At 40.3% G+C, this 27,189-nt stretch overlaps 3 protein-coding genes across 5 annotated transcripts; 1 reads left to right on the top strand and 2 right to left on the bottom strand.

Moving 5' to 3' along the window:
- Positions 1-2,213: 2,213 nt before the first annotated feature.
- dynlt4 (dynein light chain Tctex-type 4) lies at positions 2,214-6,414 on the top strand. Of its 3 annotated transcripts, none has more exons than XM_079453823.1 (3): positions 2,233-2,323; positions 3,093-3,201; positions 4,600-6,408. In XM_079453823.1, exon 3 carries the CDS (start codon positions 4,611-4,613, stop codon positions 5,301-5,303), a length of 693 nt encoding a protein of 230 aa, XP_079309949.1. In that variant the 5' UTR covers positions 2,233-2,323; positions 3,093-3,201; positions 4,600-4,610; the 3' UTR covers positions 5,304-6,408. The 3 variants fall into 3 exon arrangements, with proteins under 3 accessions (XP_079309947.1, XP_079309949.1, XP_079309948.1); XM_079453822.1 differs by having other exon boundaries at positions 2,240-2,323; positions 3,075-3,201; XM_079453821.1 differs by lacking the exon at positions 3,093-3,201 and having other exon boundaries at positions 2,214-2,323; positions 4,600-6,414.
- plk3 (polo-like kinase 3) lies at positions 6,316-11,986 on the bottom strand. The gene is made up of 15 exons (XM_079453820.1): positions 11,617-11,986; positions 10,862-10,969; positions 10,670-10,786; positions 10,455-10,584; positions 10,254-10,341; positions 10,072-10,167; positions 9,767-9,965; positions 9,535-9,661; positions 9,161-9,273; positions 8,694-8,811; positions 8,341-8,424; positions 8,088-8,250; positions 7,818-7,947; positions 7,616-7,726; positions 6,316-7,528 (listed from the first exon to the last, which is right to left on the bottom strand). Exons 1-15 carry the CDS (start codon positions 11,836-11,838, stop codon positions 7,331-7,333), a joined length of 2,004 nt encoding a protein of 667 aa, XP_079309946.1. The 5' UTR covers positions 11,839-11,986; the 3' UTR covers positions 6,316-7,330.
- Positions 11,987-12,692: 706 nt separating this feature from the next.
- On the bottom strand, positions 12,693-15,278 carry cacybp (calcyclin binding protein). Its single transcript, XM_079451918.1, has 6 exons — positions 14,890-15,278; positions 14,479-14,692; positions 14,289-14,385; positions 13,767-13,866; positions 13,578-13,672; positions 12,693-13,303 (listed from the first exon to the last, which is right to left on the bottom strand). The coding sequence occupies exons 1-6, from the start codon at positions 14,905-14,907 to the stop codon at positions 13,144-13,146; spliced, it is 684 nt and encodes a 227-aa protein (XP_079308044.1). The 5' UTR covers positions 14,908-15,278; the 3' UTR covers positions 12,693-13,143.
- Between the last annotated feature and the right edge of the window lie 11,911 nt (positions 15,279-27,189).

The raw sequence follows: 27,189 nt of genomic DNA, 5'->3' as shown, positions 1-27,189 counted from the left end.
TTGTATAATAAACATGAAAAATGCATTGGACTGTCTCAATGAATAATGCAAAGAAGCAGAGAACTTTGATATGATAACAAGTGTGAATGCGGATGCTGGGTCAGGCATGTGTCTTCTAATGCCCTTACATTTTATTTTAACTCATTGTTAAAATAAATAGTTCACTGCATTGAACTATCACACGTCATGGATTGCAAAACCGTTTGATTGTATAACCAACAATACTTTCCAACTAACATTTCAAGCAAGTTTCTACTGTAATTTGTTACGACACTGTCATTGTAGAAGAAATAATGAGTCAAGATATCAAATATCTAACTTTATTTATGTTCAAGAATATCTGACAAAAAGAACCACAATTTAAATCTCTTTGAATCCATATACAGTATTGAAACTCAAGCACTTGCTGGCTTATTGGCTCTGTGTTATCTCAGATCAAGCTTGACTACAGAGTGTGCACATCTAAATCTTTCAGTTGGGTGACATCATTAGACATGACGTGGTTAATTGTTGTAATACTAGAGCCTTCGGGGCCTCTTACTAATACAAATCATTTAAAGTATCACTGTAAAAAACCCTGTAAGAAAACGGCCTTATTCCAGCAACTAATCAAACAATTACCGCAAAATAATTTTTTTACGGTTACATTTGTAAAATGTTGCTGTAGTTTTACAGCAGGTTTGTCAGTAATTTACTGTAGATTAAATGACTTAATACTACTTTCAAGTACTGTTTTCAATTTGAGTTAACACTTTAATTTAATCAAAATGTATTTAAACTTTATTTTTAACGTCTTAGATTACGATACATTTACGTGTACGAAGTGACCCGATGTCTTGTTTTATGAAGCGAACTATAAGAACTAAGTAAGTTTGTTTAAAACAAAATTGTAAATTCTACAGAAAGTTACTTAAAATCCTGCTGCAAAATTACAGCAAAGTTTTACATTTGTAGTTTATTTCTGTAATTTAACATGTTGACCTCATTGTGACCGCACAATTGTTGTAAAATAAAACTGTAAAATTACAATTGCGGTCTAAAATTCATATGATTGTATATCTGTGTGCTTGTAATTCTCATGAAAATTCCTCAGTGTTTATTTTCTCCGTACATTTTTTGCGCTGTATAACGACTTACTAACATGCTAATGGAAAAATAAACTGTATAGATTTATGGACCGTGGCTTTCCCCCCCAAAGGTCCTGACTTTCAAACCGTCTCTGTTTGTGTTCTTTACTTGACAGCACTTGTCTAGTTTATTGATACACCTACAGACATGTCCAGACTTGCTGTAGCTTGTTGAACAGCGTATCATTGAGTTCAACAGCCTCACATGACTAACAGAAACATAACAATACGATTCGGGTGGGCATGCGGAAAGTTGGCTCTGGGAGAGTTTGCTGATAAGTTATGCTGTTTGTTTGCCAACATCTATGTCTGTTTAAACAGCAAACACGTGTTCAATGCTTCTTTCAATGCTAGATTTCAATAGAAATGCTTCTGAAAGGTTCGACGTGTTATTTCTGATGTTGTGCTTGATTCTGTGTTTTATTTCTCTGAGCTGGTTGAGTGTTGCCCTTCTTTTCCTCTTGACTGCAGTGGAAACAGATGGCTCTGCCTGATACTGCCCACTGGCAACCAGAGATCACCACCTTTTCTCTCTCGGATACAAGAGATATTGGGGTGACACCATCCCCTGATGTGGCTGACTCCACAGGACCATTTCACAAAAACGGAAACAAAACAAAGCATAAAAATATCTCGAGAACCAAAGCTTTACAAATCTGCTTCAATGAAAACAGATCAATATTTGATGTTTGAATGTTTAAAAAGGATTAAGACCTTAAGAGTATTATATATTGATTGTCTTTTGATTTTAAAGAACGGACCTCATAAACTTTTTGTAGATGTTTGACCAAAATAAGCTGATTCCCAACGGGGCAACAAGTTTTCATTTTCAAAAAATATTATCTTGCTTTAACAAAAGAAAAAAAATAAAGATTCAAAAATATGTACAGTATAGGTTTCTGGTGAAATAAATGTATTATTACTTTCTACCCTGGACAGTGAAAGGCTCAAGCTTTCCATGACTACGAGCAAGTTTGTGGCATGTCGCCAGCTTCTACAGGGCTCTGTGTGAATGTCTGCCTGGCTCGCAGGGCATTGTTTGGTGTGCCTGACCTTAAAACCCTTCTGACAATAATTTACAAGGCCATGTTTTACTTAGACATACACTTGCAGCAGTGGACCACTTACTCACAACATCGGTTTTAGGAGAGATCCCCCGGAATACAACTTTCTTATTTGAATGAGCTTCAGAAGACGTGAGTAAATTTGGGATAACTCATCGTCGTAAATGTTTAGCAGATTTTCATCATGTTCATTATTTTAAAACAATGTTTTCCTCATGGAAGGAGATGCGCATGTTTCCTTGCCGAGAAATCTTTCAAGTTTTCTTAGCATCTCTGACTCAAGAACCATTTAGCCTGTTCATTCTTGCTACTCATGATGGGAAAACCGATGATGAAAAATGTGTTTATGAACAATGACTTCATCTAACTGAAGATTCTCTATTCTAGTGACTCAGTTGTGAAAGACTCATTCTTACTCTATTTCGTGGGTTTCATATACATCACTAACTGTATCCCCTCAAAAGTTTGCACATGTTGGACTCAATTGTTTCTCAAAAATCGTTTCATCTCAAGGTCTTATGTGCTCAAATGACTGAAATGACTAAAGACAACATTTTTCAAATAAAATAGTGCCAACATTTCCATTTCTTTCATTAAAAAAACTTATTTAAAACAAAAAATGTGCAATAGGTGACCGAACGATGAGGAAAACGCAGCCAAGAGCTCTGAATAAATAGGATCGTCAATAGTTTTTAAAAAGCTTACCTGGTTGAGACCTTAAGAAGCTAAATGAGACAATACCAAGACAACAATTTAGCAGTTTTCGTGTCATATTTTATTCTAGTCACCAGGTGGTATATCCTAAATGGTGGATAATAGAAAGAAAGAAAGAGTGAGTGTGTTGACTGGTACTGTATTGGTAAACTGTGATTTTGACCTATAGATGCTATTATGTTTCAAGACTGCCATGGATGAGAAAAGGGAGACGAGCGGAGAAGCAAACACGAGGTGTCACACACATACACGGTTGACTCACGGTGAAGACTGACAAGAACTTACTGTACAGACAGGTGGGAACTTCCACCTCGTGCTTAAAGAGTTTCTAAGAAAAATGATTGAAACAGGCGTAATGATTTTCTATCATTAGAGCTAAACATTTAATTTATTATTCCTTTAAGTTTGGAACAATATTATTTTTTTATATTATATTACTTATTTGTTTTCAAGACAGATTTGAGAACAACATCTGTTGTTTGATATCGGCCCCAAAAGCGCTCTTAACTAAATATAAGAACTTACAGCTTCAAACAAATATAAATGTAATAAAATCACAGCTAATAAGCTCTACTACGTTTAAGCTCAGGGTTCTTTAAATCCCATTAACATTGCTTTATTAGAATGGTTTTACTTTTTCTATACCGTGTACCGTACTGTATTCTACCTTTTCTGTGTTTTCGTTTTGTTTTCTTCGTGTAAAGCTGATTTGAATCAATACAATATTGTAAAAAGCGCTATATAAATGCACAATTCCCTTTGTTTTCTCAAAGTTAATGAAAAGGTCAAACTGAAATATACAATACAAGTTACCCATATTGCTTTAGCACACATGAGTTACCAGTGGTTAACTTGCACTCATGACTCACTTCTACAGATCCGTAGTCTGAGGTTTTTTATGACCTAACCATACTAACATGTTGCCTTTCTAACCATTGTTGTAGGGCCAAATTGTTCGGCAATAGTTTTGTGACCCTTTCTTGACACAAGATATGATTTAGTATATAAGTCTGTGTCATGCGCCCTTAGTCTCACACCTGATTCAAAAATACTTTCAACTCCACATCTTTCCTACAGACGGTTTCATAGGACGCACACACCTGGCCTGAAAGTTAACTTCTGGTGTGTGTTTGTTTATTGATCTGGCTAGTGGCCACTTTATATTTCATTTAATTGACATTGATATTTTATTGTATAGCAATTGCATTAAATAAACAATTTGTTGAATGGTCGGGTAACTTTGTCGCATGTAAGTTTAGCCTGGTAATCCAAAATGATACTGACCGATACGAGCCAGAAGTTAAATTTGGGCCACATAATCGCATATGCGCAGTAATGTTTGTTTATGTTATTTCTTTGAAACCATCTACAGTTGATATTTTGATAACTGTTGTCCATTATCAGAAACTATTGTTGTTGGTGTTTCCATGATGCTGTTTGTTATCTAATAACAAAATACTTAACTTAGTCACATTGTGACCACGTTATTTGACCTTCTTTAGTGTTTAATGTCAAAGATGATGTCAATGGTTCTGGTACTTCACAACAACAAAATGATTTTTTTAGATGGCCTTTAGACGGATTATTCTCTAAATTGCAATGTACATTAAAATCATGACTTTTTGTTTTATTGTTTCTTTTTTACTGTCATATATCTGTAAAGATCACATACTATATGATTCTTATGCTAACAGATTTCTCCATCATGGCCAACAAACCTCTCCCACTATCTCAGGAGATTTTAGCTCAGTTCAATCTTTCCCTGGCCACGGGATCATGTGTTCCTGGACCCCCGAGACGACGGCTGGGCTCCATCTCCACTCACCGCAGCTCCAAAGATCAACCTAAAGACCAGCCGCAGCACAGACCGATGCTCCTCAGAGCCATGACAGGCCCTTCATCCGACTCATCCTTCTTGAGCCCCAACATGAGCAATTCTCACATCTCCATCAGCAAGCGCTTCTCATTTGCCGGCTGGCACCAGGGAGGAAGAGTAAGTTTCTCTGGTTTGTACCTTCCTGAACCTGTCCAGGAGGTCTACATGGAAAACACCTACCGAATGGGACCGGCGGAGGGAAGCCGTTTCAGCGCCAGCAGGACCCAGCAGATCACACAGGCCACTTTAGACCGATATTTGGAAGGTGTATGTTACAGTCCTGACAGTTGTAGCCAGCTGTGTCAGATGTTATCAGATTTAGTGCTAAGTAAGCTGAAGGACGTCAACCCCCCACGCTATAAACTTGTTTGTCAGTTGGTGGTCGGGCAGAGAGGTAAACAGGGTGTAAGGTTGGCCAGCCGCGGTTTGCTTAACGTAGAGACTGATAACTACACATCTGCTGTTTTTAAAAACCAATCGCTGTTTGCTGTGGCTATAGTGCATGGTGTTTACTTTGAATGAAAGGAATTGAAAACCACAACATTTAATCAACAACTTGCATAGAACATGTGCAACTGTTAGGTCTTGGACATACTATTATTTTATAGACCACTCGGAAAGAACACTGGTCCAGAAGAACTTCCCGTTTCAGGCTTCTAACGCTACACAAATGGTTAAACTAAATACAACCAACAGCATAATTCATATTTTGTTATGTATATGCAAGATTCAAATAAATTAATAAAATGAAACCGGAAGTGCTTCTGGACCGTCGGTTGCAGTGGTCTATACATCTACGGAATTAAGAGACCGCTCCAAAGTTTCATTTAATCATAATCTCTAGATGTATTGCGGTTATTCCAGTCCAGTGTCTGTTGAATTTTAACGAAATAAAACCTCAGGAGTGACTTTGTCATCCAAGAGCAATGTGAAAGACTGACAGCATGACAAGGCACATGAAAACCGCAATATTATCACAAGGTTATCACATAAATTACATGTAAATACACGTACACTGTTGCTTAAGTTAATCTGAACAGGTTGTCTTTGTATTTTCTCAGATCTTCAAATACTGTAATTTGCAAAATACAATATTTTTATTTAAAATTATGAAATATTGTTAGCAGGGTCACAAATTGAAACAAATCATCTTTTTAACTAAATGCATACCTAAAAATTCAGATAAACTGAAATGCTCTTGGAAATGTACATACATATACAGAACCTAAGTTGTCAATAAAAAGCCAAATAATTACAATTATTTTCATTTGCATTTATTATATTTTTTTATCTTCAGTCACCTTTTGCAAATGTGTTTTTTTGGCATTTTCTCATTCAACTATGCTGACCTTCCAAATTTTCTGTCATCTTGTCAACGTATCAAAGTGTTTGTTTTGTATTTCTTGTATGCAAAACTAATCGTAGATATTCAGACCCAAAGGTTTAAGATCATAGGTCTTAAAGTTTTTGCTTGATTTAAAGAACTGTAAAAATGAAACCTTTAAAACAACATTGAGGCAAACGCAACAGATTTATATTTTCAATAAACTTTATTCCCTACAATCTCCCATGACATAAAAAGTGATCATACTGAACATTTCCCAGTGTTGACATCATACAATTATGTTACATCAATAAATAAAAATCTATAAATAAAAAAATAAATAGAACACGTGCCACAATCAATTGGAATAATACTAGTTAGGATTTGTCTGAGAGGGTCATGGCTTTCACAATGTTGGTATTTTGAACACTTATTTAACACTTACAGCCAGGTCACAGTTTCGAGGACATTATGATTACTTATAATGGAGCGTGTAAAGTAAACATAGCTGGAGGCACACTGAATACATAGTCTTTTTTCCTCAAGTACAAACATTAAGGATATAATCACTTTTAAGAGCAAAAAGCTTAAATCGGGTGTGTATTTGTAGTGTTTTCTTCTCCCCAGACTCTTCAGCCTCTCTCGTTCCCTTTGTGACATGAGTTTGAGATTCAGAAGGGCCATTATTGCACAGAGGAATCCACCGGAAAGGCACTTTATTCACTCCTCCAAACCGCTCCTCTATGAATCAAGTTCGTCCAAAGGCCGACCTCAGCCATTCACCTCTGTCATCTTTAAAACTCTTTAAAAAGAACATTTTGGTGTCCGTAGCTCTTATCCGTGTACTACTTTGTGAAATAAAATGTCTCTTTTCATAAAAAGCCAAGGTGTCGGGACACTCAAGCAAAGCCAGTCGCTTAAGCACCCTGTGAGTTTTATGCCGTCTGCACTTCAGTCCAGCTAAAAACGAAAAATAACAGGCTCAAATTTTGGTCGTGCACACTGTGTCGAGCTGGTAGTGTGATACTGTCGGTGTGGGCGCAGTCGCGAAAACCGAAAAGAAAAGTGCACCGTAGTTCAAAGAGGCCAGCTGGCGGCCAACGATGGGAGATCTTCGTGGCAATGTGAAAGCTTCCCCCGATCAAGTCTTTTCATAGTCCTTTTTTGCTTCCGAAAATGAAGCGGTGAGCAGCAAATCGTATTACGAAGTGGAACGGTGGGTCCGTTACGCGGTGGTGTAGTGCTGGAGAAGCTGTACAACGTATTGAAGCCGCTGACGGAGCTCTGTGGAGCAGCCCCATTCGGAGAGCACGCTCAGAGGGTAGGAGCACGAGGCACGCTCCTTGCTAATAAAAGTCAGCAGGTATGAGGAGTCTGAGGTCTTGCTTAAGATGATCTTCGTGTGATCCGTGTAAAAATTTACCTGTCGAAGAAAAGAGGAACATCATAAATGAACACCGAATAAGGCACAATGCCAACCATTTGTTTGATCGAGTGTTAGGGGGCTTACCTGTAGGGTCCGGTTGTCGAAGAGCATGACTAAGGCGTGGTCCGTCTTAATCCACTGCAGAAGCAATGGGGAAGAGCTTAGAGGCTGGTCTTCACAGTTGACGTCTCCACCCTATAAATGTTTAGAAGGAAAACTTTATTCAATGACAAGTCAAGAATGTAAACAAGTTCAGATGACAAGTTGACACTTTCGAAGTTTGTACCTCCATCAGGTTCTGCTCCATGTAGTTCGCCATCAAATCCACTATATGTTTCTGATTCTTGAGCTTCTCTGGTAAGGCGTCAGCCGGGAAGGTGAAGTGTTTGTTGTTGGTCAGACAATAGCGTATAGTTCTGTCGAATGACAAGAGTTCAATTAGATATTCTTAAAGCTACTTGACCCATTTCAACACTTATTTGAGATTTGTGTGAGGCTCAATTATAAAGCTCAGTCCAAAACCAGATGAATGCCAGAGCCTTGAAGGTTTTCATACCTGCGCTGATCGCACAAGCTCAGATGAGTGCCTTCGTTGAAGAGGACGCCAACGTTTTGATTGGAGAGCTGGTAACCGAAGCCGTATTTGTTGGAGTAGTCCACCCACTTGGTTACCCAGATGAAGGGCTTGGGTTTGGAGAGACACGGTGGGTTTCTTGAAGCTGTAGAGGAAAGGAAAATATTTGAGCTCGTTTGGTCAACAGTCAAAGTAAACTCTTGCACTTCGGTGTGAACGTAGGGTGGGAACCAACCTGTCGGCATGGAAGACAAGCAGCTGTTGAGAACTTTCATGGCTGAGTCGGCCACAGCAGCAGGGGTCGGGATATCGTCACAAGCTGAAAGAAAAGTCAATGATTATTTTAAGTAAACCAAACTAGACGCTTTTAGTGTCCTTAAAGGGAACTGTTCCTTTAACATTTGTGCCATTTTTGTTTAAACCTGCCTGTCCTTTAAAAACATCCAATCTTGTTTAAGGAATTTGGTGTTTAGAGGAATTTGTTTTTAATAGCAGCCTCGAAACGCCAAGGGGCTAAGCCTAAAATAGGCCGCACACATTCATGCAAATCTCTTTGGTCTGAGCAAATTAACTTAAATGGTCTCTTACCATCAGTGCTGCTGGCGACGGTGCCTTTGAAGGAGCGAGACGCAGACTTTCTGGATTCCTCCTCGGCTGGGGTGTCTAGAGGACCAGAGCTCGCCAACTGAACTGTGGGGGACGTGGCCTAAATAGAAAAGGAAGTTACATTTAAAACAAACGGAAAAGGAAGTACATTCTTGAGAACCAAATTAACCAACTGTGTTACTAAACACATTTGCTAGCACATACTTTAAATAATCAGGTTTTACTAAACATATCCATAACAGAAGTAATAAGGAAGTCCCCAAAGAATAAATAGGTTTGTAAACTGGGTTTGCAGGAGCTATGAGGCATTGGGCACAGCGGCTGAACTACAGCACTGTACAATTCATCCAGAGGAGCTTTCAAAACAACGCTGCAATCCAGCAGACACGCAGTTTGTGTGGCTGGTGTATTATTAACATACATACAGCATTAATATGTAAACCCATTACCTCATTCAGCCCCATAGTCTTGTAGCTCATCTGCCGACCGATGGAGTGCTTCACCATGCCCGACACCAGCTTTGAGATGTCATCCTTCTCCTCAGCAGGAGTCTTCTCAACCGCTGCAATCACATTTCACGCCATTGTGGTCAAATTTGCATTTGTAAGGGGTTGGAGCAGTAGAAGTAAGGGGTTGGAGCAGTAGAAGTAAGGAGTTGGAGCAGAAGTAAGGAGTTGGAGCAGAAGAAGTAAGGGGTTGGAGCAGAAGTAGTAAGGGGTTGGAGCAGAAGAAGTAAGGGGTTGGAGCAGAAGAAGTAAGGGGTTGGAGCAGAAGAAGTAAGGGGTTGGAGCAGAAGAAGTAAGGGGTTGGAGCAGGTACGCACCTTTAGATTTTTTCTTGCCGAAGAGGCTCTTGGCCATCTTAGCGAAGAATTTCTTGGCAGGGCTGGGCGGGTTTAGCTCGGGAGCCATCACGCAGCTGCTCTGAGGGAGTTTTTCTGGCGTGAAGCCCTGAAAAGAGGAAGAACGTCAACATCAGAATGATCTGAAGTGAAACCAAACATCATGTTTAAAGAAGATTACTATGTAACGTAGGTGCCAGCGCTGCACACTAACCTTCGTGAAGTACTCGTGGGCCAGTATCTGGTCCAGTGTGAGGCGGTCGGACGGGTTTTTCTGCAGGATAGAGGAGATCAGCTTTTGCGCAGCTGGAGTGAGGGATTGTGGGAGGCTGTATTTCACTTCCTTAATACATTTGTAGGTCTCTTTCAAGTCTAACGTTTCAAATGGTGGATTTCCACAAAGCAGTGTGTACCTGAACGGAAAAGAAAAATAAGTTTGTTAGGGATATTAACACTCAAGTCTCCACTATGAGAGTTTCTCATCTTGACACAAGCAAAACTACATTTTAAGACACTTACATTACACAACCTAGTGACCAAATATCCGACTCCGTCCCATGGCCTTGTCTGTTTAAGACCTCTGGTGCCAAGTAGTTTGGAGTACCACAGATGGTTCTGAGGAAAAAAACAGATTTTACATGAGCACATTGAACATTTAGTGAAATCGAAATCGCATCGACAATGAAAGGAAATAAACTCACTTCTTCCTCTGTTCAACAGTCTCCAGTTTCGCTGCCAGCCCAAAGTCTCCTAATCTCAATTCCATGTTTTCATTCACAAAAAAGTTTCCTAAAGACACATGACAAAGTTGCAATGTCAGCATATAAACAGCAGCCATTTTTGTCGTGTTTATTCGCACGTAAACCTGCCCTCCGATTCAAAGGTGTCAACAGTCAAAATACCTAGTTTGAGGTCTCTGTGGAGGATGCCTTTGTTGTGGAGGTATTTGAGAGAACATATGATCTGTCTGAGGTAGTAACGGACTTCGGGATCTGTCAGCGTATGTCTCGCCTTCCAAATGTGCGCCAGAGACTGTAAATACAAAACGTTGCATTGAATGTCACGTTCACCTCGGGGAACGAGACGACAGAGTTCTGTTATCCGAAAAGCGACTGACCTTTCTGCTGCAGAGTTCAAGGAAGATGTAAATGTTGTCTCGGTCCTCGAAATGATGCGAAAACTTCACCACATGCTTGTGTTGGAGGCTTTTGTGAAGCTCAATTTCATTTGTGATCTGGGGAGAAATGCGCGGTTAATCCCACCGTCGATAACCCATACATGCAGTCGCGATGACGTATCGTGCATTTACCTTCTCTCTCTGGTGTGGCTTTGAAACTCGGCTTTGTGGAATAACCTTGACTGCATACATCTTGTTGCTGGCGAGGTCCGTCATTTCATAGCATCGTGCAAACCCACCCTGAAACAACAAAACCCATCAGAATTCACAATGTTACAATTCTGCAGTTGTGTCTTTAAAGCGGCTAAAGTCTGAAGGATCTGAACGGATGCGTCTCAAAGCCTATCGAGGTGTCTGGCCATTCTTGAGGTTAATAGGAGGGTTGACACGTTCGAGGCCGTGTCCAGAAATGCTGTCTAGACAGTCTAGTCTTAGACAATATGTTCCAGCACACGTACAAAGGAATGACGTATTCCGTTCACGAGCAACCCCTCCTCACGGCATAACACAATGATGCGGCACTTTAAACATTGGCGTTTATGAGACTTCTCAAAAGCAGACGAGACTATGCGTTTGCATTCAAGAGACTCGTTGGCCACGCTGATCATTAGCAATGCAGCATCACTGCCATTCATTCATTCATTCATGCGTGCGTACATGTATTCATTCACGGTTCCATGCCAATGAGATGCATTTGTAAAGCAGCTCTTGATTTATAAAACGACGGATGTGCAGTAAACACGATGCGGCGCAGGTAGGTTCGAGACAGACTGGGCGGGTTCTGGTGCATCCATACGTTTGACACGCACGAGACCGACACATTGCGTGACCAACTTTCACGTTTAAATCAAACACGATGTATAGTATGAACGTAAAGCCGCGTGTACCTTTCCCAAAAGCTTCCCTTTACTGTACGATCGTCCCGTCTTCGCGTCGACCACCACCTGCGCGAGCTCCGTCTTAACGTGCTCCGCTTTGACGTTATTCCGGTGCGGTTTGGCTGCCGGTGGAGCCGCTTGATGAGGACGGTCTGGGGACGGCTTGAACAAATCCGGATTCATGATCTTACAGGAGAGACGCTGCGCTGCGGTAAAACGAGCAGAATCCATTCATTAATAGAGACGCGTGATCGAGCCGGCAGAAGTTCTCCGGTCCTGTGTGTCAAACATGCGCGCAGCTTCGATTCCCGGAGTATATAAACTGTCCGTGACGTCACGCGCGAGGGCGGGCCGATGGGCGGAGATAAGGAACGCGGTTGGTCAGCGCGGAGATTCAATCAGAGATCAGAGAGACGCGCGGTGGAAAAGCCGAATGAATGAATGGACGCTTCGATGCAAGTCATCGCGTCAGCAGTGATCGGATGACGCTGGTTTACTTACAGAAGTTATTATTTGATCCGTTCGAGGCTTTTGAGACAGAAAGATGCGCTGTCAACGCAAACACGTGTTTATGTTAATATAAGTCACAAGAAAGAAATCAATTGATGTTTTCCGGCATTTCATAAAGCGCAAACTCTCTATCGTCCTTTACTTTTGCGTCCAGAGGTCCACCAGACCAAAACACTCACGTGAAACACATTCAAGTTTCATCTCCACAGACTGTTTTAACGTTGCAAGGGTGAAGCCAAATGACGTCATTGCTGAATAAACGTCTGTAACGTTACACGCGTGGACTGAGAAACTCGCGGTTTCGTGCGCCATCTCGTGGAGAAAAGACGATAATGCATTGAGATCGCAACGCGGACCCGAATATTATGTTGCGATTTAAACACGCCTTACAGTTATAGTAACTTTCCTTTGTGTCGGTGTATTTGACGCAGTTAGATGCAGTGTGTTCCCTACAGGAATCCTACACTGCGTGCATGCATCTTAAAGGGATAGTTCACACAAACATAAAAACGCGCTTATCGTTAACCAACCCTCATGTAATTCCGAGGCAGTACGGTTTTCTTCTTCTGCAGAACACAAAAGAGTACATTTGAAAGAATGTTGTGACCACAACACCCCAACCCCCCTTTGTAATAGTAAAGAGCTTTTCAATAAAGCTTATTTTGCATGCCACTAAAGATATTTATAAACATATTTCGAACAACACAAGAGAGACTTAATGATGACAGGACTTTTATTTGGGGTGAATAATCCAGTGAATAAAACAGTACTTCATTATATAATAGTCATGCACAAGAAAAATCAAAGGCGGTCAGAATAATTTTCCTTTCATTCTATTTTTTCCATTGTTAAGGTACACAGTCCTTGGTGCAATTGAAAATTCACTGAACATGTTGACTACAAATGAAACGATATAAAATGATGAGTGCCGTCAAAACAGTTAATCGCATCTTTCATTTACAGTCACGTTTAAAAGGAGAACAATGCAGCCGGTGCTTTGCTGTGAAAGCAGATGAGGGAGCAGACTCAGAAGTCAAATTCATCTCCTTTGGCCTTCTTCTCCTGAGACTCAACCCAGGCCTTGTTGATAGTACGTCTCATCTCATCATCTCCATCAGTGTAAATCTGCTTCAGTACGCTCATCAGCCCGTCGCTTGGATCAGCACTCTCATTCACGCCGGGTTTGCTGAAAGACAAGTCACCATGCAATAACTCTTTAAGACGTTGTTAGAAACATAATGTGCAGAATACTTCATGGCAAGATAGTTTGAAAAAAATCGAAATATACATATGCTCGTCGTTAGAGATAGAGAGGATTGTATTTTCCACTGTACAAATTTAACCTTCAGTAGACGCTAAATAAATGCCATATGTTATGAATATATAAATAACTCTGCAGAAAGAAACTTCAAAAACAGCTTTTATACATTTCTGAAAAACCTGTAGTGCATTTTACTCACTCTTTCTCTTTAGACTGTTTTTCTACTTGTGTCAGACAGTCCCATTTTTTGGTAGACTTCTTCTTGCACATGATAAGGACCATGTCTGTTTTAATCTGTAAACAAAATACAGTTTTTTAGTCATCCACCAATCATAACCAGAAAATCCACATGATATACAACAACAATAATGTACACGGGATGGCCAACCTTTTTACTGCTCTCAGATATGACAATGGGACACAAAAGGTTGCCGACTGTCATTTGATGGTTCTTTCCGTCCAGATCTTTGACAAGGACATGGAAACCTCTGTGAAGAGATTAAAATGAACTAGGGATGCATGATAAATTATCAGACATATCGTATCAGACGATAATCGGTCGATGATAACATTTAGGCCGTTTAGTTTAGTCTCAGAAAATGATATATTAATATTGAGATACTGCATATCAGCCAATAAATCGATTATCGGCTTCCAGTGTTAAATAGTTATCGGCCAAAACGTACATATCGATGCATCCCTAAAATGAACATTTACAGTATTTTGCACTCCTTATCAATTGTAAGTAATTTTAATAGGGCAAATCTATTAGAAATGAGATTCAATTGTAACCTGGCATTGACAGTGTGCTTGAGTCTTGGCAAAGCATACCGTGAATTACATCCAACCTTCGAGAACTGAATAAGATGTCCATAAGCAAAAGCAAACATCCATCAATGAGTCAATGTACCTCTCTGTGAAGCTGGCCTCGACATTTTCAGCCGGAATTTCATGCACTCCTTTTAGTGTGATGTAGATTTTGACAAATTTATCAGACTGGTCCCATCCTAAGAAAGGAATACAATGGCATTTAAAGAGTCTGTCATTGTTGCACAGGGGATCAGATGATTTAGGATGCACGTCCCGAGATGCGAACACACCGTAATTGTTAATTTTCACTGTGTATCCCTTGAGTACTGTTTCCGTTTTGTCTCCGGAGTCTTTTTTGGCTCGCTGCTCTTTCAGCTGTGTCTTCTGTGCGATCTCTTTCTCTATCTTCTTCTGCTCTTGTGTCAACACGTCTCTAACACGCTGCCGTTCACATGTCTCCAGCAAACTCTCGATCTCTTTCACATCACTCTCAAGACCGCTGATCTACAGACACAAGGTTCAAATCTAAGATCAACACACCGGATTTACACAGTGGTGTCATCTTTTCTGACAAACGGTGATTAGCAGTCATGCTAAACAAAAGTTAAATTCACATTTACAGGCAATGCATGACAATATTTGACATGTGCGGTAGAATTGAGACTGCAGATGATAAAGCCTCAAAAATAAGTGCATTATACCACTTCATTGATATCCATCGCTGCGTCTGTCCAGAATGAATCTTATGAAATGTCCTCGGCAGAAAGTATTGAGATGATGAAGTGCTTTCTATTTCACTCCGTCTGTCTGTCCCGCTGAAGCGCCTGTTTCTAGAAAGAGTCGTACTTCCGCGTTGTGTCATTTCAAAATAAAAGTCCTCGTTGTTTACAAGTCCGAACAACACGAGAATGTTCATAAGTTTACATAGAGCTTGCCTAATCTAAAAATGTTTACTATTAAAAGAGATTATTTTAATACTCCGTTTTGATAGACATTTGTGCTCAGACGTTTGCATACCATAGGTAAATATCAGAATCAGAAAGAGCTTTATTGACACGCGTGTTTGCACATGCGAGGACTTTGTTTTGGTGACAGGAGCATCAAGTACACAGAGACCATAACACAATAGAATACAGTACACAGATGATTTAAATAAGGCCCTGTGGGTATAAAAAAGATCAAATAAATAATACAATACAATAAACATAAGATAAAGATATAGAGAGTAAAGTTATTTGTGTATGTAAACATGTACAAGTAAAACATAAGAATAGACTATTGTAGTACAAGATATGTGCTATATTCAGCAGAATGAAATGTTATATGATCAAGAAAGACTCAGCATTGTTAAGACTTTGGAAAGATGTTTTCTTTCATTGGAGATTAAGAATTAAAAGGGGGAAAATTTTAGATTTTCTCTACATACATCATTGTTTATACCCGTTCACAATAAATTTTTGCTGCCAAGATTACAGCTTTTTATGGAGCTTCAGATCCTTCAGATTTAAATTCTGTGTTGGTGCTTCTCCTCTTCAGTAACGTAGAATTTGGTATATAGGATTGGGCACTTTGTATGTAGGATGGGGCATTCAATCATTTACCCATTTAGGTTGAGGATTTGTGGATTTAGGATTGGGAATTTGAGGACTGGGCATTTTGGATTGAGGAGTGTATGCAAATTAGGAGGTGTGGCCCAAATACTGGAGAATGGGTTTGAAATGGCTGGTGCGCAGAGGCACCTTATGGACAGCAGCTCCCAGTGCTAAAGAGCAAACTGTAATGAAACCAGACAGAGCGAGTGAGTGGCTGGATCGAGGACTATGAGGATGGTTGAAAAATGTTCTTCTCGGCTGACACTGGGATCTCAGCGCTTCTCGTGAATGCCTTTGTGTCTGCTCCGATAAAGAGATCTTCATCAGCCAACTGATGGCCATCGGCATACTCCACCTCCCTGAGAGGTACACCCACGATTGCCCTGGCTGGTATGAGGTAGCCCAGGATCCTCTTTATCAGCCTGAACATCAACTCTTCAAGTCTGTGAATTTGTACTCCCTCTGACTGCACATAATATCAATGGTCACAACAAAATAACAACAGTGAAATAAGAATGCTACAATAAGCACAAACATTTAAATATATTCTATTATTCACACATTTATTCAATATCATCGACACCCACCTGGAAGGCAACGTTAAATTTAGATAAAGGCTTAAGGGCAGCACTCAGGAACAGGAAGTAGGTCTTCACGATTGAATTCACGCAGATGGCTTTCCAGATCACGCACTTTAACACTCCTCTCTACCTCCTCATGACTGTTAAAGTAGGCCTACAGTACATAGAGATACAGGGTGGCAATACATGAAAATGGAAATATAGCATAGTAAACTGTGTAGATATCTGCTGAGTGGAGTTACCATCCTACCTGTAGTGCATCCCACTGGTTCAGCACCCTCTGGATGCAGGTTAACAGATTCAGCCATCTGGTACTGCAGTACCTGAGGAGCTACAGGTGGTCTGAATCAGTGAAGTCGACAAACTCTTCACATCTTTTTGCAACGAGAGATAGAAAATGACACTGATACTGGTTTGAATTGTGTGGAAATAATTTGAACTGGAGGCCTACTAGGCTACCTGCAATGTTGGCCACATGCAATGTTGTTACATTGTAACACACACAACATTAGGCGAGATAAATAGCAGGCCTACATGTATGCATTTACCTTTTATCAAAGTGGGTGTATATCCCCACCAGAATGTCCTCAACCGGTACCTGGGCTGCTCTGATGCCATTGTACCAGCTGGCGGATGCAGCCAAGGTCCTGGACGTGGGGCTGACTGGTCTTCAGTCTGCTGATGACAGAGTTTTGTCGGCCTTTCATAACACTCACATTATCAGAGTTAAAGGCAATCAGGTTATCCCATGGGATGCCTCTTTTTCTATTGGAAACAGGAAAGAATGCCACAAACGTCTCAGACAAAAGTCAGGTTGTAAGGTTGTAATTAAATGCAAACTACTTAACATGTCAACAACAAAGTGCAGTTCCCCTTACCTTAATGCTTCACTCAGCTACATTGCATGGAGGCATCTCCAGGAATCTTGTAGCGACCTGCAGAGTGGCCTCATCGTAGAGTCTAGTCAGGATGACGAATTCTTTGTCTGTTTTTCTGTTGTTCGATTCGTGGCACATCAGTGAAAAGGGCCGAGATCGGCATGTTTTGGCCAACTCGTCCTCTAGTTCTGCTGCTATGGCACCTCTTGAGTGTTGGAGGATTTTTATTGTGATTTTTATTGTGGTTTAAACGTGCTTTTACATTTAATATGCTTTATGATTTCATTATTGATCACTAACTGTGCATGATATGTTGAAAATATAACCAGTGTGTGAGTTGAGTTAAGGGCTGATTTTGAGTGAACTTTCTGTACCAGAATAATATGTGTGTGTGTGTAAAGATCAGATTACGGAGAGCTCGTCAGAATTTGGTGAGGTATGGGGTCTCCACAAATGGTCAGGAAAAGCAGTGTGAGCTGGTTGGGTGAGGCAGAACAAAGGAGAGAAAGCGGATTGGACGTGTTCCCAGGATTCCACGTCCGAGAAAGGACATCAGCTTCTCGGACTAAGAAAAGATATCATAAATATTATAAATACCATGTAAAATTGTTCTTCGGTGTGGGTCCTTTGTAAGACGTCGCTTCTTTGTGTGAGACGTGTGCGTCTGAGGCAACCCACCCAGCAGCTGTTGTATTTTTGAATCTTCTGATCAATAAACTTCAAGATTTTACTTTGACTGGCCTCTCTCCAATTCTGAACACGCAGAACATTGAAGAATTGTTCAACAGATGGTGACATCCGACGTGATTGGAGAAAAGGGGCATTTAGAAAAATTGTAAAACTCGGGGATTGACCGAAAATCAGGACGTGACAACTTTAACTTCAACACACTGTCGACAGAATAAGATAAGGTAAGCAGAGACCTGTTGAAACAAACTTCTGCAGATTGAATATTCCAAATTTATGTGTTGAGTTTGAAGTATATCCGCATTGATTACAAATTAGAAATTGGTGATATTTGTTGATCAGAATAAAATAATATTTTTTATATTATATTACGGGTAACCAGGCCTGCGTTACGATTTTTTATATTATATTACGGGGTAACCAGGCCGCTTCACGATTTTTTATATTACGGGGTAACCAGGCCCGCGTTACGATTTTTTATATTATATTACGGGGTAACCAGGCCCGCGTCACGATTTTTATATTACGGGGTAACCAAGCCCGCGTTACGATTTTTTATATTATATTACAGGGTAACCAGGCCCGCGTCATGATTTTTATATTACGGGGTAACCAAGCCCGCGTCACGATTTTTTATATTATATTACGGGGTAACCAGGCCCGCGTCACGATAGTTAAGAAGAACTATTGTTGTAAATACTTTTGAAACGCCTATAAGTAACCTGGCTCATTGCACGCCAAAAGGCATTTTTAAAACACCGTTGGTATAAAGTCCACGGCATGATAAAAATGAGATAATTGTGAAATCCTTTTAAACACCTGCAAGTATAAAAGTCTTGCGGCATGATAAAAGTGAATAAACAGGGATAAATGCTTTTAAAACGCTAAAGATACCCTAAAAGCCGATTAAACTGTGTATATTAATTGTGTATTATATACTGTAATATTATTGTGTAAAATGTCTGAATTTGAGAGGAAGTGTGTGATTTATGGGTGTTCCCCGGTAGCTATGCAATGGGAAAAAAAATTGTGGATATGTTAATGGCTCAGTCGGAGCCGAAAAATCATAAAAAGGACAGAAAGATTTGGGAAAGTAAATGGAGTCAGATATGTATGGAAAATGTAAAGAAGGAATCAGAGAATGTATTGATTAAGATAACACCAAACCACAGGGAAATGGAGGAAAAAGCGCATGCAAGTTTAAACAGCGGCAGAACGAGCTAAATGGATGCTGGATAGCATTATGTGAAGATTGCGCATGACAGAATGAGTGTGTGGCTGTGTTTGAGACAGTGTAGGGGAGGGGTATGTGTGTGTGTGTGTGTGTGTGTGTGAGAGAGAGAGAGTGAGAGAGTGCCAGGGAGGGAGCAAAAGACAGAAAACAGCAACATTTAGGCATTTGTGTATGTGTTAATGGGAAACCAATGAGAGTTAGGTGTATGTTTAATGTATAAAGCCAGTGGCTGGATGAAGAGGTAGAATGGGTGTTTGTGAGAGCATATATACAGTATACAGAGAGAGAAAGAGTTTTCTTAAACAAACACTTTGACTTCTGCAAAGATTAATTGTATTATATTTTATTATAGTTTGCTCGTTCATCATGTGTTATAGGTCATGCAACTCAAAGTTCTCAGTTTAATTGTCAATTATTATTTTTTTTTTTTAATTTTTTTGGTGATTTCCCTGAAATTCTTTAGGTGGAATAAAATTGTACCCCAAGGAAAACATCAGAATCAAATTGCTCTGATAATTTTGTATTGGAAAAAGTGAATGTCAAAATCTATTTTTGTTATTACAGACTTTCCCAGCAAACACAATCATGTGGGGCCCAAATGGGTTGCACTTGGGCTGATATCTGGGGCCCACCTGGGCATCCCAACTGGGACCCAGCTAATTTTGTCCGCAGTTTCCATGGTGGCCCCACATGTGTTAGCCCACATGGGCTTATGATGGGCCCTTAATGGGCACTATATAGGCCCCACGTGGGTTAATCAGATAGCTCCCATTTGGTGTCTACAGGAGTCTGCCTAGATGGGTTAATGATGGGCCCTTAATGGGCACTATATAGGCCCCACGTGGGTTAATCAGATAGCTCCCATTTGGTGTCTACAGGAGTCTGCCTAGATGGGTTAATGATGGGACCCAGCTAGGTCTTATATGGGCCTCAATAAGTATACATATGGGCTAATTTATTTTTATATACTGTATAGTTTGTATGGGTTAAATAATTTATGCCAAATCCATAAATCATTTAATTCATTAAAATCCTAAATGTATTTAATGAATAAAAACCAGTAGTGCATGCTTTTAAGCAAAGTTTATTTAAATTTAAAACGTTTCTTTTGAACATAAAATGTAAATTTAAACTTTATAAAACATGTACATTTAGAACTTTAAACATATGTACATTTACAAAATAATAAAACATGTACATTTAGAACTTTAAACATGTACATTTACAAAATAATAAAACAATCTAAAACTTTAATATGTACAGGAAAAATAAAACTGCAGCTCCTCAGTCCTCGGTCCTCTCTCTCCCAACAGCCCTGTGAAAAGACAATAATTACATTTAGCAGACGCTTTTATCCAAAGCGACTTACAGATGAGGAAACATTGGAAGCAATTATAACAACATAGGCAACAAAATACATAAGTGCATCAAAACTAGTCCATTAAAGGCTAGCACAGTATACAAAGCTAAGAATAGTGAGGGTAGAATAGTTTTTTTTGACAGAAAAGAATTAGAGGTTAAAATCAATCAGCTACATGTTGACGGAAGAGATGGGTTTTAGGCGTTTTTTAAAGATGACAACAGAGTCTGCTGATCTTGTAGCAGCTGGTAGATCATTCCACCAATGTGGAACAGATCCAGAGAAGGTACGGGAGAGTGACTTTTCCTTTTTGGGATGGTACCACTAGTCGTTGTTCATTTGCAGACTGCAGTGATCTGGCAGGAAAATAGGTCATCATTAGCGAGAGGAGATATGATGGTGCAGACGTTGGGGTGGTCTTGTAGGCCAAGGGAATAGCTTTGAACTTTATGCGGGCGGCAACAGGGAGCCAGTGTAACCTGATGAAGAGCGGAGTTACATGCGCTCTCTTCGGTTCATTGAAGACCACTTTTGCCGCCGCATTCTGGATCATCTGGAGAGGTTTGATTGTGCAAGCAGGAAGTCCAGCCAGAAGCGCATTGCAATAATCCAGTTTGGACAGGACAAGAGCCTGGACTAGGACTTGCGTAGAGTGCTCCGATATAAATTCTTTAGGTGGAATAAAATTGACCCCAAGGAAAACATCAGAATCAAATTGCTCTGATAATTTTGTATTGGAAAAAGTGAATGTCAAAATCTATTTTTGTTATTTTGTTTGTTATTACAAGACAGAAGGTGAAACAAATGTCCCAGCAGCCACCCCCACATACAGGCCCACCCTATGGTGCTCATCCCTATGAGGGGTACCCATAAGCACTATAACCATACACAAACCTTAACCAATCATGGGGACAAAACAATAGGCAAAGAGGAAATTGAAGAGGGAACGGGGAAGACAGGGAGACGGGCAGAGCAGGGATCAGTGTTATGCGTGTGGCAGATATGGACACTGGGCGAGAGATTGCCCACAACTGGCACAAGGTCAAGGTCAGCAAAACGGACTAACTGAGGGGGGATGGGGTCCCCAAAGAGGAAGGTCCAGTGGTCGTGGCAGGGGACCACACACCCCGAATAACCCGGGGCAACATCTCTCGTCATTCTCCAACCTACAGGCGCCTATGCACCCAACATGGGGCCCGGGGAATGGGGCGGAGCAGTGTTGAAGGGGCACACAGAGAAAGGTGTGATTAAAGATGGCCTATGACTAAAACCATTACAAGTGAAAGTTTCAGGTCAGTGTCTGTCGCATTAATTCCTGTATTCCTGTAACGCCCAAATCCCTTTATTAGTGAAACATTTACTGATTAAATTGGGAGTTAGTATATTGTGTTCAGAAGAAGGGGTAATTACCAGATGGAACCAAAGCAAATTGTTACCTTTCAGGTATTAGTATTAGACCATAGTGTAGCGCCAAACTATATAATGAATGGTCACTCCACTTAACAAATGGTTCACATGTATTAATTTGGCAAGCGCTTTTTCCTGTATATCCATTGCTGAAGAATGTAAACCCTGTGTGGCATTCACATACCGGGGTGTCAATATTATTACAACAGACTAACCCGAGGATTTTTATAAGCTGCAGATATGCAGACCTAATGTTACATTTCCAGGTCGCATGATCACCTCACAGGGCTCGACGCTTACTGTAACACAAAGGCAGGGTATTCTGAGTCATCCAAAAACCAACCACGGTGAAAGAAATGTTGTCATTTTTGGGCCTGACAAGGTACAGTAGACATTAAATCCAAAATATGTAGCTTTTACAGCCCCATTGCGACACCTCATCAAGCCACATGGCATGAAGAATCTCAGGGTAGTGTTAAATTGAACATTTGAAAAAGAACGCACGTTTATAGACCTTGAGTCCCATTTGGCCCATGCAGCTAACTTGAACTGCCCAAATTAAAAAATTCTCACAGCACTCATTAAATTATTCACAGACGGTTGTTGCTTAAGAGCAGAAGATGGTAGTTTGAAAGTGGCTTATGCAGTGGTAGAGCAGGTAGGACATGAGATGATTACGAGGGATGCAGCAAGGTTAGATGGGAAGCAGTCAGCACAGAGGGCAGAAATGGTAGCAGTAATCAAAGCCTTGCGACAAGTTGGTGGACACCGTGTAAACATCTATACTGATTCTGATTATGTTGTTACAGCTGTGAATGTTGAAATGCCCTTAAGGCGACGATGTGGCTTTATCACATCGTCTGGTCGACCAATTAAGCATGCGCATGCAGCCAGAGACCTTTAGAGGCTCTGATGATCCCTAGGGAGGTGGCAGTAATTAAATGCACTGGCCACTCTAAGATTGAAGGTAACGATGCTGAAGATCTGGCAGCGAAAGCAGATGAACCTTAATTTAAACTCTAATTGGCTAAAATCTGTGCACAGACAAAACTTAATTGGCTATCAGCTGTCACTTTCGCACTAATGTCTATCAGCTCATCTGTTAATAGAATCACTGGTTCAACTAATTTTGAATTGATTATAGGTCGTCAGTTTCCAGCACCCAAGACAGCGCTGAGGGAGGAACCTGGACGCCCATTGTCTCAAACTGTATATTTTGACAAACTAACTGATCTGATTAAAACCTTTTCCCATCAGGTCAATCATGTTAAAGCTGAACCGTTAACCCCAGTCACAGCAGACTGGATAAGGATTAGAACATTCCAAAGGAAGTGGAATGAGCCACGCTGGACGGAGCCTCTGAAAGTGACGGCAAGGACGTCACATTGTGTCAGACTATCTGGCAAGGGCGACACCTGGTATCACTTGTCTTCTTGTGTTAACTGTGATCCACCAAACAGGTCACTGTCAGAGACTGCTGTGGACCTGAGGGCTCTTTCAAAAAGTCAAGAATATATTGAGACAGGTGTTCACAGGAGTACAGATAAGTGATAACTATACACTCATTATAATTAAGGGTTATCAACATTTTCGTGTTTATTTTAATCATAATCTCTATATCTTAATTTTCTTTCTAATTCTTTATTTTTCATATTCATTATTGCTACTTTGATTTGCATTCTGCCATATTCCTTAACGTATAACCATTTATTCCTTACAATTAGGTAAAGTTTGTGTGATTTTAACTATACATTATTGCCTTAATCGCATATTCCCATTAAGTATACTGTTTGTTTACAGTATACTAAGGAGAGGCAAACAGATCTTTTCAGGACCTCACTTCAAACGAAGGGGATCTTTTTTTAGTGCTTGTGCCTTTTCTTATAAAATTTCTCTGTAAAGTATGTAAATCTGCTTAAGATGTTTTTGGGTGTAATGATCTTATAGTGGTTACTATTCTGTCAAGTATTACTTTCACTGATGATTTAGAAGAGTTTTGCGTTTAGGAATATCACACGGGTAGCCTGTTCCTGCTCTGTGGTAAATTCAATTGTAGGATTGTTATGATGCAGTTATGCAGAAATAACGGTTTGATCGGCCGAGTCCTTCTCTGTCCTCTATGAAGCACACTATGGCTGATTTTAAAGAGCATTTAATGTATTCATATTTTTTATGTTTTTTTGCTGCTTCTTTGTGTTCAGCCAGTTGGTGTTTACTGGCAACATCTGACGTGCATCCAAGCTCTGTCGCTGCAAAGACAACAAATAAACATTTAGCACAATTATATTAAACAACACTTCTGAAATTGTGATTATTAAAGTTTATGGGTCTCATTTCACTGTACCTGTCAGCTGAAAGTTGTGGACGTTTGCGGGACAGATAGAGCTCCTTGTCGTCCAGGACAGATGGCCGAGGGTTAGGGTGGGGAGCTGGTAAATGCCTAGAAATACAAATTGAAATACAGTTTTGGCAAACCATGAAATAGTAAGTACTTGTTGTCTGTATATACTTTCAGACGGGCAGTGTTAATATCACAATGTTTAAAGCTGAAACTGAGAGATCTTACTCAGATGCAGGAGCTTGCGTATGCAGGGCAGGGGACTTTTTCCATGTTTCTCGTCCAGCCGTCTGATGTTGTGAAAAGCCTGTTGAGAACAAATCCAAGTAGATAAATGACACACTTGTTCATTAAAAATGTTTTACATCAAAAACTGATATTTTCAAAAAAGTATTAAGAAACTAAAGAGTGTTGAAGCTGTTGTTCAGACAGAACGGAATATACCAACTTACCAAATGTTGATCGCGTTTTAAAAACAAAACTGGCCGGACGAAGAGGAGGCTTCGGACTGTCTGGTGTCAAACTTAATGTTGGCTTTTCGGACAGGTGCAGTCCATCCAACATCTTACACAGATCTTCAAGACTGCACACTGTCCTCAAGGAACTCCTCGCCCCCTGCCTCTGTGGTAAAGCTGTTGAGAACAAATCAGAGTAGATGAATAACACATCCAATGTCTGATATCAAGGGTTTGGAAAAATAAAGAACGTTGATGCTGTACTTTTTGCCGGAGTGTTCTTCTGTCCTTCTTGTGGGCTCACTCCATTTACAGTAGGGGAGCTTGAGGAAGGATCCCGGTGTCTAAAAATACCAGGAAAACCACTTTAAGTCCCGTTTCAACAAACATTTGAACATTTATAAACTGAGAGAATTTGTTCGACTCACTGAGGCGATGGAGCCTTTGTAAAAGGTGCCCTCAACTTTTTACTGAAGTCCGAGGGCAGAGATGTATGCCTGATTATACAAGAAAACGTCCTTTAGGTACAGTTACAGCAAATATTCAAACATTTATTATTTGACAGAATTTGTTCTACTCACTCAGGTTCAGGGGCTGGTGTTGGTGTGATGGGTGGCTTGGTGGTTATTTTTTGTCCACCCATCTCCTGCTTTTGTGCAACAGCTGTTAAGATTGAATCAGAGAAGATAAATGACACACATGTTCATCTTCATTTAGGGTTTTGAAAATAAAGAGCGTTGATCCTGTACTTTTTCCCGGAGTTGAGTTCTGTTGAGGGCTCACTGGATTTTCTGAGTGGCTTGTGGCAGGACCTTGATGCCTAAAAACACAATGAAACGTATATTAGGAACTGTTTCTGCAAACATTCATAAACTGAGACCGTTTTTATCAACTCACTGAGGTGGTGAAGCATCTGTGGGCTCTAGCCTTGTAAAGAAGCCTGGAGGAAAAGGTTTAGGACTGGAAACACAAAGAAATTGATATCAAGCACCGTTTCAGCAAACATTCAAACGTTTACAAACTGAGAGAATTTGTTCGACTCACCGAAGTGGTGAAGCCTCAGTAAGAGACTTTCTATAAGACCTTGAGAGAGGAGATGTATGCCTAAAATACAAAGAGATGAACTTTAAGTACCGTGTCAGCAAACATTCAAACGTTTATAGGTCGGGACAGTTTGTTCTACTCACTCAGGTTCAGGGGCTGGTGTTGGTGTGATGGGTGGCTTGGTGGTTATTTTTTGTCCACCCATCTCCTGCTTTTGTGCAACAGCTGTTAAGATTGAATCAGAGAAGATAAATGACACACATGTTCATCTTCATTTAGGGTTTTGAAAATAAAGAGCATTGATCCTGTACTTTTTGCCGGAGTTGAGTTCTGTTGAGGGCTCACTCCGTTGCTTGTGGCAGAAACTCGCTGTCTAAAAACAAAATGAAACGTATATTAGAAACTGTTATATTAGGACAGTTTTTTTCAACTCACTGAGGCGGTGGAGCATCTTGGGCAGTTCGCTCCGGCCTGTTTTTGACGCTCGAGGGAGGAGATCTACGCCTAGTGATACAAGAAAAGTACTTTTAATACTGTTTCAGCAAACATTAAACATTTATAAAGTGAGACTTTTTTCAACTCACTGAGGTGGTGAATAAAGTGCTTGAGAGGGCCTCCGCTTTTTCAGGGGCCCACAGCAAGGAGATTTATGCCTAAAAATACAAAGAAAACTTCTATAAGTACCATTTCGGCAAACATTTGAACTTTTATCAAGTGAAAACATATTTTGACTCACTGAGATGGAGAAGCTTCTCTGACGTGGCTCTCCTGTCTATTAATGGCAGAAGGAGGAGATCTAAGCCGAAAATACAATGACATGTATATTAAGTATTGTTTTAGCAAACATTCAAACGTTTATCAAGTGTAAACATATATCCACTCACTGAGATGGAGAAGCTTCTCGGACAGGTTGCTCCGGCCTGTTATTAAAGCCAGAGCTAGGAGATCTACACCTAATAATACAATGAAATGTATATTAACTAGCGTTTCGGCAAACATTCAAACATTTTTAAACTCGGACAGTTTTTTTCAACTCACTGAGGCGGTGGAGCATCTTGGGCAGGTCGCTCCGGCCTGTTATTAAAGCCAGAGCTAGGAGATCTACACCTAATAATACAATGAAATGTATATTAACTAGCGTTTCGGCAAACATTCAAACATTTATAAACTCGGACAGTTTTTTTCAACTCACTGAGGCGGTGGAGCATCTTGGGCAGTTTGCTCCGGCCTGTTTTTGACGCTCGAGGGAGGAGATCTACGCCTAGTGATACAAGAAAAGTACTTTTAATACTGTTTCGGCAAACATTCGCACAGTTATAAACTGAGCAAATTTGTTCAACTAACCAAGGTAGAGAAGTTGGTGTAGGTGTTGTTGGAGCCTTGGTGGACAATTTTGCTCCTCTCATCCTCTCCTTCTGTGGAAAA

The sequence above is a fragment of the Barbatula barbatula genome (assembly GCF_947034865.1).
Source record: "Barbatula barbatula genome assembly, chromosome: 3".
Taxonomy (NCBI): Eukaryota; Metazoa; Chordata; class Actinopteri; order Cypriniformes; family Nemacheilidae; genus Barbatula; species Barbatula barbatula.
The sequence above is the reverse complement of the archived record's forward strand: the minus strand, read 5'-3'. Positions and strand labels throughout refer to the sequence as shown.